The following is a 13,853-nucleotide window of genomic DNA, read 5'->3' on the forward strand; positions in this document are numbered from 1 at the left end:
TAATTTTAATCAACTCAGTTAGTAATCTGGAAAATCTAGTTAGATTCTCCATGTTGCGCACTAGGCGGCATAGTAAAAGTGAGAATAAAATCGAGAAATAGTTAAAGATTGTTCAAATTTAGAATAGTGACATTAGCAATTAAATCCGCAACTGTACGTCAATGATGTGAACTTGATCATACAATTGCAATCTTTTTTAGACATACATGGCATTATTGAGGCATTCCAGTCTGGTTTTAAAGCCCTTCACAGCACTGAATCTGCACTTTTAAAAGTTTTTAACAATCTTTTATTAGCTACTGATTCCGGGGATTCCGCCATTCTTATGCTTTTAGATCTCAAAGCTGTATTAAACACAGTAGACCGTAGTATCCTCATCTCTCGCCTGGAGCATTGTGTTGGCATTAAAGGTACTGCTTTGGAGTGGTTCGGGTCTAACTAGTCTGACAGAAGTTTTTCTGTCTGCCTTGGTGACTCTATGTACTCCTCAGCGCCTCTCCCTTGTGGAGTCCCTCAGGGTTCTATTCTTGGGCAAGTCCTTTTTTCTCTTTATATGCACCTCTTAGGGTCCATTCTTAGAAAATATTACATCTTGTTCCACTGTTATGCAGGTGACACTCAAATTTACCTGTCTTTGAAACAGAAAGATGCAAACTCTATAAAACCATTGTTGGACTGTCTCAAGGACATCAAAGCTTGGATGGCATTACATTTTTTAAACTTTTAATTAAAGTAAAACTGAACTAGTGAAGTCCTGATATTTGGACCCAGTGGTGCCTGTGATGCCCCTCGGACCTGTGTTCCAGGGAACCATATGTAAAACCCACTGTAAAAAAATCTGGGTGTCTTAATGGACAGGGATTTTTAATTGGAAAAACAGAAACTCAGTGATCAAATCTAGCTTTTTCCAGCTGAGGCTCTTATCTAAGGTCAAGTGCTTTTTATAATTTAGTGATTTTGAAAGAGTTATACATGCTTTCATATCGACCCGACTTGACTACTGTATGTTGATGTTAGCCAGGCCTCCCTCTCACGCTTGCAGTTGGTCCAGAATGCTGCAGCTTGTCTTTTAACAGGAAAAAGCAAGCGAGGGCACATATCCCACGTACTGGCCTCCCTTCACTGGCTCCCTGTACGTTTTAGGATTCATTTTAAGATTTTATTGTTTGCCTACAAATCATTAAATGGGCTAGCTCCAACCTATCTCTCGGACCTTTTACAATCACACGTCCCATCAAGGTCACTCAGTTCCGTTGACCAGTTGCTTCTGGTTGTCCCAAGATCAAGGTTGAAGCACAGGGGAGAGCACATCTTTGCAGTGGTAGCCCCCAAACTCTGTAACAAGTTGCCTCTGCACGTTAAGCTGGCCCCTAAACTGCCTGTTTTTAAATCCAGTCTTAAAACCTAAAACACATCTTTATTCCTTGGCTTTTAACTCAGTATGAGAGCTGCCTTACTTTTTATTATGATCTTATTGCTTTAAATATTTTATTGTCCTTTTGTCTTCTAAACTGGTCTTTGTGTTTTTAATGTGTTGTTTTATGGTTTTTGCTATTTTTGATTGTACAGCACTTTGGTCAACTGTTGTTGTTTTTAAATGTGCTTTATAAATAAATTTGGATTGCACTGGATTTGGAAACGTAAGTGCGCGTGAATCCTCAATGCGGTCTTACCCTTGCAAACGTAATAGTAGATCTGCACGCATTAATATCCACCCTTGATAAATCATTCATTCCACTAACGCCGTGGTTTTAGAGCACGGACCTGAATCTGCGCTCAACAAATCAGCAGCCCATCAGCCTGCCTGCCATCCAGCCATCCACAGCCGTGGAGGAAGTGGGGTGGAGCCATTCAGTGGCAGGTGTAAGACAGACTTTAAAAGTAAATGATCAGATGATCAGACCTCTTAGTGAGAAGGCAAATGTCGAACTGATTAAGACCACAGCAAGCGGAAAACAGGAAGGCATCGAAAGACAAATGGTATTCTCATTAAATTAAAAATGAAATTTATGTGTAGATGTTTCACTTTTCGATGTAATCGTTTATTCATGTTTAGAATTTCATTATTCGATGTAGTTTTGTTCAAGAGTTGAGTTGAGTTTTAATTTGTGTTGGATTTTTTAATGTGCTATTTCGCCAACTCATCTACCGAGTTTTTACTCCGAGTTTTAGCCTACATGTGGTATTTTAATTCGTGCGTTTTGCATTAATTGTGGCACGAAATAGTATTCATAGAGCAGAACTTGCAACAAAGCCTAGCAAGCACATGTAAAAGAAAATTTAACTGGACAATCTCCAAATTTTGCCTCATCAATATTCCACAAATTAATTTAGAGTAGGATGCAATTATCCACAAACTCAAACAATGTGTGAATTTAAGAATAGGCTCCACGCGTTAATCTCACTGCCTAGTAGCCAAAGGATTGTACGATAATTTCATTTTCATAATTATTTTTATATAATCATAAATACTTTACATATTAAATACAATGATTAAATATTTAGCAAATTGTTGACCGTCGATCAAAAACGTATGCTACATAGAAATGGGCTGAGAGTAGGATGAACGTTGGTATAAAAATAAAGATTTTAATTACGTTTGTTTCCAGCTCATCAGTGCCCACTGGTGAAACGGATCACCGGGAAATTGGTGCACCACAGACTTGACAGAAGGGGAAAAAGAAGGATATTGTTGAAAAATGATTGGCCCCTGGAAAAGAATGCCTTTTCTGAGAAAGATGTACTCGGGGAAGAGAAGGATATGGTCTTCTCCTCTGGAAAATCAGATCAAAGCTGAGGCACAGCAGGTGAGATGCCTCACGGACACCCGGGACAGGTGCACCTACCGTAGCTGATAGCGGACGAGATTTACCGAAATCATTCTAAAATTTAAAAGGGTCACGTCTAGGACTCGTTGCCTTCATTAGCCACATAGCTAGGGACGTCATCCTATGAACATTTTGTGGTTAAAATTAGGCTAATTAAAACCCGGGTACATTTGGTTTAAAATTGAACGTTTTCTAGCCAAGCCAACTAGGACGTAGCGACGCTATATTGGGGTTAACCTAGTCCGTTTATGTCAAAACATCTCTGAAACTAGATTTCCTCCTAATATTAATGTTACCCACGCGCAAATAAAAGACGGGAGTCTTGAGTAAAATAAAAAAAAACAGGTCCTTTTTATTGATACCAATTTCATATAACGTTATGGAAGGAAAAGTAGTGACATGTCAGCTCTCTATTGCCCCCTAATTCATTAAAACGTTTTGTGAGCAATAACATACACAGCATTTAACATTTCCACCATTTACTGGAAACAGACTACCTAGCTGGCTTGTGCTTTACTCTTCTTTGCTGCAGGTTTAGAGAAGGGAATATATCTGTGAATCACACACTACAACAAGGCACACTACAACTGGCATAAAAATCATCAAAAAGATTAAGTGTGTGATTTATATTTCTAAGGTGCCATTTTGGAAAAAATAGTGATTTATTTTTACAAGTAATATCGCTATTATTCCATAGGAGAGATTTGTGCGGGGAGAAATTGTGGACATAGGCCAGTTTCCAAGCAAGGAGAGCTTGCTGGTGAAATTTGGATAGGCGGATTGGTAGCTTATGTGGTAAATAATTGCATTTTAAAAGAAAAGAGACCACCGATTTTGTTAAAAATGTGGTTTGGGATAAAATACCAAATAGAACTGGGATTTAGAAGGCACCTTCTTAACCAATTAATTTTAAAGGTGTTTACTATGTCATTAAAGTCTATAAATTCAAGTCCCCCTTCCTCTCTGGGGTTAGACATTACCGTTTTCTTAAGTTTGTGTGATTTATTTTTCCAAAGAAAATCTAAAAATGTTTTATTTATTTCACTGACTCCTGAACAAATAATGACAAGGATGGGTATACAAAATGAGATAGGCCTTCAGCCTTGGACAGGAGGACTCTCCCAATAATCGAAAGATCTCTTTGAAGCCAAAAATTAAGGATGCTTTTAGTTTTTTTTATTCTACTGAAAAAATTTAAGTGTTGTCTAGTCACAAGATCTTTGGTAATATGTATCCCAAGATATTTAACAGAGTCCTTAACTGGGATGTCATACATTACAGATTCACTGCAATTATGTAAAGATAAAATTTCACATTTAGTTAAGTTTAGTTTTAGACCAGAGGCATCTGAAAATTTTTTAAATTAAATTAATAGCAATAGGTATATAATGTTGGTCAAGAAAAGGGTGGTGTCATCTGCCAACTGAGAAATTTTGACTTCCCCACCAAAAATTGAAATCCCTTCTAATGTATTTTCGTTAATAATATTAATTGATAATAATTCTGTGATTAAAATGAAAAGGGGAGATTGGGCATCCCTGACGTACCCCTCTATTAATCTGAAATCTATTGGAAGTGTTAAAGCCAAGTATGACAGAGCTATTTATGTTTGTATATAACATATTGATAATGCCCACAAATTTATCCCCAAAACCAAATCGATTTAAAGAATTAATGAGAAATCTGTGTTCAGTTGTATCAAACGCCTTATAAAAGTCTAAAAATAAAATAACCGCTTTGGAATTTATCTCCTCTTTATAATCTAGTAAGTCTAAAATAAGTCTAATATTACTACTAATACGACGGTTTTTCATAAAGCCAGTTTGAGTCTCCGCAATTAAACAGTCCAATCCTTTTCTTTATTTGTTGGCATAGACCAAAGCCAAAACTTTGTAATCTGTTGATAGAAGTGTGATGGGACGCCAATTATCAATTAGTAATGAATCCTTGTCAGGCTTAGGAATGAGAGATATAATGCCCTGTCTCATTGTGGGAACCATCTCTCCTTGACTGATACACTGTAATAAAGGTTCTTTAATAAGTTCCCAAAATTGCATGTAAAACTCAATGGATAACCCATCAATTCCCGGGGATTTGTTTTTTTTCATAGAAAATAAAGCATTTTTAATTTCCTCAATAGTAAGGTCAGCCTCGCATAGTTGTTTAAACTGATCGTCAATAGTACGGATTTTGCTTTGAATATTTCCAAGAAATGCCTCACAAGCAACAGAATTAAATTTAGAACTATACAGATCTTCATAAAATTTGTAAACAAAGGTAGAAATTCTTTTTGGGTCTTTACATAAGGCACCGTCAATATTAAGAGCAGTAAGAGAATTTTTTTTACGATTTCTTTTCTCAAGAGCAAAAAAATAATTGGTATTTTTTCCCCTTTCTCTAACCATTTAGCCTGAGATCTAACATAAGCACCTTTAGCCAAGTATCATCTTGCCTGTCCCCAGTAATGTACAGTAGTCTACATCAGTTCAGTTGGCACAAATTAAACATATCATGACTGCCAACAATGGGCCTCATTTCTCAAACAGATACGAACAAATGTTCGTACATTCACTTTGTTAGGGGTTATTGTCAATGAGGAACAATAATTGGAAGATGAGCATTTAGATGAACGTGTTCTAGACAAGATCCTTTAAGGCAATGGGTTCTCAACCTCGTTCCTGTGTACGCTGGTTTTCCTGCCTCTCGCCCAACGCATGCTGGGATATGGGGAATGATTAAAAAAATGAATTGAATTGAGAGAGAATATGGATACCCAGTTTTGGATAATGGAGAAAGGATAGCCGTGCCTAATGAGGAGAAGGCTGAAATACTTGCAGAGACATTTGTGAAAGTGCACAGCTCTGATAATATTAGTGAAGAGAATAAAAGGGGTCAGGAGGCAACCATCATAGAGAATAACAGTTAAAAGAGAAAGAGGAGGGCAATGATTCTATGAATACACTTTTCACTTCAGTAGTTTGAGTATGTTATCAGGAAATTGGGGATAACATCAGGTAAAGATCAAATTTGTTACATTATGCCATATCATCTTAGCGAAACATCAAAATAAATCTTCACTGAGTTCTTCAATAAAGTGCGGGAAGAAGGGAGATTACCTCCTATTTGGAAGAAAGCTGTTATTGTACCTATCCACAAACTTGGTAAAGATCATAGTGACCCAACTAATTACAGACCCATAGCCTTGACATCACATTTATGTAAAATATTGGAAAAGATGATAAATAAAAGACTGACATGTTTCATAGAAACAAGAGGTTTAATGTCACACTATCAAAGTGAATTGATGAAAGAAAACGGAACAGCAGACCCAACAATTTGTCTAGAACATGAAATAAGAAAGGCCCAAATGAATAAAGAGGGTGTAGGAGCAGTCTTTTTTTGAAGTGGAAAAGGCATATGATATGTTGTGGAAGGAATGATTAGAAATAGCAAGATGAATTAAGAGTTGGAGAAAGAATGTACATCTCTTTGTTTCCAACGAACGGCAGGTGAGTTCAATAAATATTTCAGAAGATACTGCCAAAAGTCTGTTTTGGCTATATGCAAGTTAATTTTTTATTTTTTTACCGGAAGTGTTTCAGCTAGGCTACTGTATTGTGTGACAAGGAATCCAAATTTATGTAAACAGTCTTTTAATGACTAAACAGTCTTTTAGTGACTTTAGTCACATAGTTTTAATATAGCATGCTAGCTTGCTGTGATTTGTCGCCAGGCAAAAGTGCAATGGGGTTGTTAGTCTGTTGTCAGTATAATATTGATTGACCAATTGATTGGATTTGTTCAACTCAGACATGATCTTCGTAAAATATAGCCTATTTAGCTCAACTTTAACTTGGCTATGTGGTGACAGTGACGTCAACCGATATACTGTAGCTGTTTGGATTGAAAATACATTAGACAGGAACCAGAGAATAATGTATAGTCTTGTGATAGATTTTTACCATAGGTAGTCCACAACAAAAATATAAGTAAAAATACATTAAAGAGTGTTTATATCGTTTAACATGGAATTGTATCAAATTGCCTTACTATGCTTTGTGTGAAACTTTAAAGCTATTGGGACTATTGTCTGTACTCCGCACCATAAAAAGGAACAGGCATGTTGTTATCTGTCCAATCTAGGTTTTGGGTACGAAACTACACACGATAACCAAATGAACCACGCGCAAATTTGGCCAAGTATCTTGCATTATATTCGAAAAATGCAATTTCATCTCGGCTTTCTAAAGTTTGGATTGTGTCAGATACCTTGGGATGATCGTTCTATCCCTGTGGACATGAGCAAGATGATGTCATCTAGCAATGTGAAAAGACTTCCACGGTAGCACGCATCGATGCATTCTTTGCTGGAGGAGGTGTGGAGCCGAGTTTGAAGCCGTCTTCTCCAGTAGGCTATTAGGCCACTGGAGGGAGGAGCACACACAGATCGTTTTCTGGGGCATGGAGGAGAGGAGGTGGTAGTGGAGGAAAGGAGGACACATTTTTAGAGTATTGGAATGCACCCCTCCCCTCCTTTCCTCCACATACTTCCTGGTAGGATACGAGTGGAGGAAAGTAGGTAAGGAGTGAAAAGTGATGTTACACACCCCTGGTGAATTCTAGGTGGAAATAGGCCTACTACAGATAACCAATCAGTAAGGCTGGGTGTCACGGAACATATTGGTTGAAGTCAAAAGTTTACTGTTTTGTTATTATGCATCAGGTCAAGGGGGCGTGCTACACAGTCTGTCTCCCTAGTGAGCACAAGCCCAAATATAGATGGAACCTAAATGTCTAGGGGTGGACCGATGTTTTGACATAAAAGGACAAGGTTAGCTCAGTTTAACCCTAATTTAGCTCAGGTTTTACCCAGATATGGCTTGGCAATGTCTCAGCCGGTTATAAACTTTCGCATTTCAACCAAATCTAGCTGGTTTTTTACCGAATGGCTATGGTAGGGAGAACATTATGCCCGCAATGTAATCACAATGGGCATTCCACACACAAACATACTGTAGCCTAAAACAAAATTCTAATTTGCCCTCACTTTAACGGGGCGTTTAACAAGGAAATACAATTATAGTAGATAAAGCTATTAACTTGTTTCAAAATTGCACTGACAGTTCAACAATGTTCACTTTACTTTTTGAAGTAAATATTACACTAATATGATTGTTTATGAGCATTTGTGCCTGAACTTAACGCTGCACCGAAATCAATGGAGTCATTATAAAAAATGCAAGGGCATTATGACACATTTCAAGAAAAACTCACCGTGAAATTTTTTAGATGTTAATTGGTTATTTATTCACAGCAGATGGCTAACGTTACCTGTAAGATTATCTAAACAGTGTGAACCTGTACATTTCTGATTGCCAGTCAACATATGCTCGAAGCCAAACATTTGGAGAATTAGCTGCTGAGTTTACTCAGTAATTTAAAAATGAAGCAAAAGAAGCAGCCTTTTGCTTCTAAGCCCCAAAGTTGTTGTGACACGTGATAGTCTCCTATCGCCTTCGGTTCCTCTTCATTCTGCAGTGGGGACAGAAACCATCCAAACACCTCATAGATGCCAGCTGGGGTGATGCTCACAGGCTGGGGATGAAACCGATCTCCTTCGTACGGCAGGTACCACCATTCAATCTCAACTGTGCCGTCACACAGAAGTGCAAGTCTCTGTCAAACTCAGTTTAAATACTCAATTGTATTTGAAACTAAATCTGTTTATTAAAGTTTGAAGCAACTGAATGGGCCTTTGCAGTGTTTGAAAATCTCTTGGCCAGGGCTGCCCAACCCTGTTCCTGGAGATCTGCTGGGTTTCGTTTCAACCCTAGTTTGGCATACCTGATTCTACTATTTAGCAGCTCAACGGGATGTGTAGCTGTTGAATGAGGTGTGTTTTATTAGGGTTGGACCGAAAACCTACAGGATGATAGATCTCCAGGAACAGGACTGGACAGATCTTCCCTAAACAAAGGATTTTCACAAATTTTTATATAACTGAGATCTTGTGTAAATGGTTGGGATTTAGGGTCGGGAAGAGTGTTAAATGCAGGTTATAATTTCTCTTCTCTTTGTGACTGGTCGCTCAGGTGACTGCTGCTTGCCTTTACCCTGAGCTTCTGCATAGTGAGACACTGCCCGTGGATGCTCGAATGAGGGCTCAGAGACTCCTGAGAGAGTGTTATGGAGGGAGTGTGGGTAAGGTGTGTGTGTGTGTGTGTGTGTGTGTGTGTGTGTTAGTTTTGATTAGTCTCTGTGTTAATTAGCAATGTGTGTATGTGACAGACTATATTTTCTACTTAAATACCCTATTTGTGTTTTTGTGTATGAGAGACACTGTACTACCTTTATACCAAGTTGTATGTGCGTGTGTGTGTGTGTGCCAGTTTTAATTGGTCTCTGTGCTAATTAGAAATGTGTGTAAGTGACAGACTACCAATCAGCTCGTTGGGAGCAATTAGGGGTTAGGTGCCTGTCTCAGGGACACTTCGACACGCCCAGGGTGGGGGATCGAACCGGCAACCCTCCGACTGCCAGACAACTGCTCTTACCTCCTGAGCTATGCCGCCCCGTCAGAATATATTTTATACCCTATTTTTGTTTGTGTACATGTACAGTTAAATGAGTTTATGAGAGACAGTGTGTTCTACTCTTATAACAAGTTGGGTGTGTATATATGTGTGTGTTTGTGCGTCTATCTGTCCCCAGGTGCGTATTCTGCAATGAGTGGTATCCCTCATGTGCAGCGTAGCGTGTCAGATTTTATCTCACGACGGGATGGAGGTGTACCTTCAGACCCTGACAACATCGCCATCTGCAACGGGTCTCAGTCAGCACTACTGGTAAGAACAGACACTGGTTTGTATCTGCCCGAATGGTTTGCGGAGTTCTCAAATGTCAAATTCATAATTGAAATACATTTGTTGTAATACCATAGGAGAAAATCAGCTGTTAATAAATGAACTGAAGAATGTGTGAAGACTTGGTCTGCTCTCTCCTCCACAATCCACAGGTTATTTTGAAGCTTCTGTCCTATGGAAAGGGGCTGAACCAAACAGGTGTTCTGGCCCCACTGCCCATTTACAGCCTTTTCAAATTGATGCTGACGACACAGGGGGCATTCATGGTGCCCTGTCAGCTCTTTGAGGAGGAAGGCTGGGCTCTGAAAGTGGAGGAGCTACGCAGAGTCATCCAGGCCACAAGAAGTCACTGTACCCCGAGAGCTATGTACGTCATAAATCCTGGAAATCCTACAGGTACCAAAATTAAGAGTTGAACCAGGTGTAGGTGACTCTTGCTGAAATTTATTTTTGAGGTCATCGTATACATACAAAGGGACTCTGCAATGTGTTCTCAGTGAAAGCCATTAATACAAGCCATACATTTGTATTGTGTCCATGAATAACTTGTGACTGCCAGGAGATCTCCAACATACTGCTGTGACCACTGTACACCAAGGCAAAATTCAAGGCTGTAATGTGTCTAAATGACAATATTTTCTCCGTTGCCAAAAGGACATGTTCAGAGCAGAGAGTCAATTGAAGGGGTGATCCAGTTTGCTGCTGAAGAGAGGCTCTTCCTGTTAATTGATGAGGTGCACAGTGTTCTGATTTTTTCTCTCACTTTTTCACAGAATAAATAGCATAGATACTCACCAGCAATGCCGTTTTTTCTCCACAGTCAACCCTCCCTGATTTTGTATATGTGAATCATTTTTGACTTTTAGGTTTCAGAGTGTGTTCTACAATCCGGGTCTGGCTCTTTCTGATGTCTCATTTTTGATTCCAGTAGAATCTGGCAATGCACTTTGGGCCAAAGATGGTGTTGATGATGTTTCATTACTCTGAAATGTCCTCTTTTTGGGCGTGCAGGTGTACCAGGACAGCGTGCACATGGAGGGCTGTGAATTTATCTCCTATAAGAAGGTGCTGTTTGAGATGGGGCCAGAGTACTCGGACACAGTACAGATGGCTTCCCTTCACTCAATTTCGAAGGGATTCATGGGAGAGTGAGTCCGGGGACTTGTGGGGTGTCATACCTCTTCTTGTATTTCTGTAATTTCACAAAAACACTGCACACCTACTTTCTGTGGCATACACATTGTTAAATTGTCTATCAGTCAACTGAAGTGTAGTCCTCTGAAGCATAAGGATGATTGCTACAGGGAGATCTACATGATCTACATACATCATGTCATAGAAAGCTGTACAGCACCCCAACATTTGCGTTAAGAAGTAACCATGCAAAACAATCAGTTAACCAACATTTCCCATCCCAGGTGTGGACTGCGTGGAGGTTACATGGAGCTTGTGAACATCGACCCTCCAGTCATGAATGTGCTACACACACTCCTCGCCACTGTGGCATGCTCTTCCCTGATTGGCCAGATCGCTCTGGACATCATGGCTGATCCCCCACAGGAAGGGGATCCCTCTTACCCCACATATTTGAAGGTGAGACCCCACAGCCCATGAGATTTTAAAAAAGAGAACAGTCTAGCTTCTCTTTTTCCTCAACAATTACACAGATGATAGATGCACTGTTAATGTCTTTTTTGTTTGTTCATGAAGCATGAGTCCTTTAGTAACTGTATATATCAAATTACACCAGTGATGGATGTCCTCAAATGACAATTACATAGTACTAAAATGGTTAACTGATTAACTCCACAGTTTAATTCAATTTTATTCGTACACCACTTAATATAATCACAGACACCAAGAAACCGGTAGCTAGTAGCAGTAGCATTTCCATAAAAACATGTTAATGGTGTTCTATTTATCTCAGTAGTTATGTAATGAATTTGGCACTTACAATACTTATCAATTTTAAATGTATCAACTCTTCACAGCTGCTGGCTTTCCACAGTGCAGTTTTCGGTGAAATACTTAGTATTGGAGTCCCACCTGGGACTCAAACCTGTGCCCACATGCACAGCCCTTCGTTTGGACTGACCTTCTGCCTCTGCTGCCAGGAGGTCCAGTACATTCGGGAGACGCTGGCCTGGAACATTCGTCTGGCCCAGGATGTCCTGGGAGGTCTACCGGGGGTGACCTGCCAGCCGGTGATGGGGGGCATATTCGTCTTCCCCCGTCTGCACCTCCCCTCGAGAGCAGTGGAGCAGGCCAAGGTCAGCTGAACGAACGGCCAAACGTTATGTTAATATGAAACATATGTGATAGGGGAGCCGTGTGTTTTTTTGGGTTGAGAACAGCACATCGTTTCCTGAAATGTGGCATTGTAGCAGGGTTCCAAAGTAGGCTAAGTAACACGGTCACAAATATGCAATACAGAGGAAAAACCTGGCCTAAACCCTCAAAACGAGGTAAAAGAAAAACAAAAAAACTCCAGAGTAGAAAGAAAAACAGTGTAACAGTGGCAAGATAAAAACTCCCCGATGGGGAGAAAAAATCTTGGGAGGAACTCGACTAAAGAGGGGCAGCCCATCCTCTGCTGGCTCAATAGGAAAGATGTAACACATGGTTACAGAGATGAAATCCATAAGAGCAGCTAATCAATTTGTTGGGCAGGTCAGAGTCTGAGATATTAAACTAGCAGGTAAAACTGCAAATTGCAAGCTTGTCAATGACACGTCATGAATGGGTCTGGAAAACCTGCTTCTCGAAGCCACGAAACAAAAGGAGGACGCCATTCAGGTATTTTGACCATCACCGCAGGCAACAGCTTAAGTACCCAAAATTGCATACAGGTGACCCCTGGTAGATGCCCCAAGGGATTCTCGACACTATGCAACTATGTGAGCGCTCTCTCTTTAGGTGGCTGGGATGGACGCCAGTCAGCTATACTGCAGCAGGCTGCTGGAGGAAGCAGACCTATGCGTCGAGCCAGGGTGCGAGTACGGGCAGCGAGAAGGCACCCACCACATCAGGTACCTCTTCTCGCCTTCGCCGTGGACCAGTGCCATGAAACTAGCCCCCGCGCTGCAGTTTAAAGTCTACATTTACACACCTGTGGAGGGGACTGTATTTGAATGTATCCGGTGGCCCTGATGTCCCATCCGAAACGGTTCAATGGCACCAGCATCCAACTTAAAAGATTTTTGTGAAACATTCCGTGTGCGCGGTGCATTAAAACTAAAGGCAGCCTTTCCTAATTCAGTGTGAGCGTGCAGAATCTGTGGAGCGATGTTAGTGTGAGTGATGAGCAGTGCAAGATAAAAAAACGTAACTTGTTTAAAAGGGCTTTGTAGATAAAAACATTATGCCGTATGGACTGCGAGTGCTTTGTGAGGATCAGCCGATGTTATAGTACAATGTGAGGTGATGGGTGTGTCCTGTTATAAACCGTTCAGCCATCACCTGGCTGTGTTTAAGAGGGCGGAGAGATTCAGACAGGGCTCGGACATTACTTCAAATGTACGTTTTGCAAACTTTTCAAAGTCCATTCCTCTTGGACTTCACTTGTTTACGTAAACCTTATAAGGGACTAAGATGCAAAGATAACTATTCTGGAAAAGAGCACTGGCGACACTGAATTTGCAACACTTCAGGTCTTCGTTTCAGGGGTTATGAGGGGGTGTGGGGGAAAAACGGAGGGTGGGTGCGTCACACGTCCCTGTTCCCCTGCAGGATATGTGTGTTGACCCCCACGGAGAACCTGGAGGAGGTGCTGAGGCGCTTGAGGGTCTTCCACCTCAGATTCCTGAGCCAGTTCTCCTGATCGGGACGGCCAGTCACGCGGCTAAATCTGCACTGCCCCGGCCCGTAGGACTGGAAACGCACACGCCCCGTTTTAAACAAAGGACACAAACAAAACCTGACAAGCCACTGTTGTCATCTTGTCAGTGGGACAAAAAATTATGAAAAATCTTAAATTTTATCTACAAAACACATGCCCCATTATACACTGTCCACAACATGCTGTTTTTTTTCATAAACACCATTACCCAGGGTGAGGCACATGTTTTATACCCTCACTAATTTGAAAGGACAGCATGAGCACATTCACACGGGAACAGCTTCAAACCAGAACCGGTTCTAGCCTTTCTGCTGCCCCAGGCTG

At 40.6% G+C, this 13,853-nt stretch overlaps 1 protein-coding gene across 2 annotated transcripts; it reads left to right on the top strand.

The window, feature by feature from the left end:
- Positions 1-1,873: 1,873 nt before the first annotated feature.
- Positions 1,874-13,636, top strand: LOC118234438 (alanine aminotransferase 2-like). 2 transcript variants are annotated; one of them, XM_035430965.1, is made up of 12 exons: positions 1,874-1,980; positions 2,610-2,807; positions 8,367-8,456; positions 8,921-9,029; positions 9,540-9,673; positions 9,844-10,087; positions 10,346-10,425; positions 10,703-10,839; positions 11,110-11,284; positions 11,806-11,961; positions 12,608-12,720; positions 13,421-13,636. In XM_035430965.1, exons 2-12 carry the CDS (start codon positions 2,700-2,702, stop codon positions 13,509-13,511), a joined length of 1,437 nt encoding a protein of 478 aa, XP_035286856.1. In that variant the 5' UTR covers positions 1,874-1,980; positions 2,610-2,699; the 3' UTR covers positions 13,512-13,636. The 2 variants fall into 2 exon arrangements, with proteins under 2 accessions (XP_035286856.1, XP_035286857.1); XM_035430966.1 differs by lacking the exon at positions 11,806-11,961.
- The last annotated feature ends 217 nt before the right edge of the window (positions 13,637-13,853 follow it).

Source organism: Anguilla anguilla, chromosome 8, assembly GCF_013347855.1.
Source record: "Anguilla anguilla isolate fAngAng1 chromosome 8, fAngAng1.pri, whole genome shotgun sequence".
Lineage (NCBI taxonomy): Eukaryota > Metazoa > Chordata > Actinopteri > Anguilliformes > Anguillidae > Anguilla > Anguilla anguilla.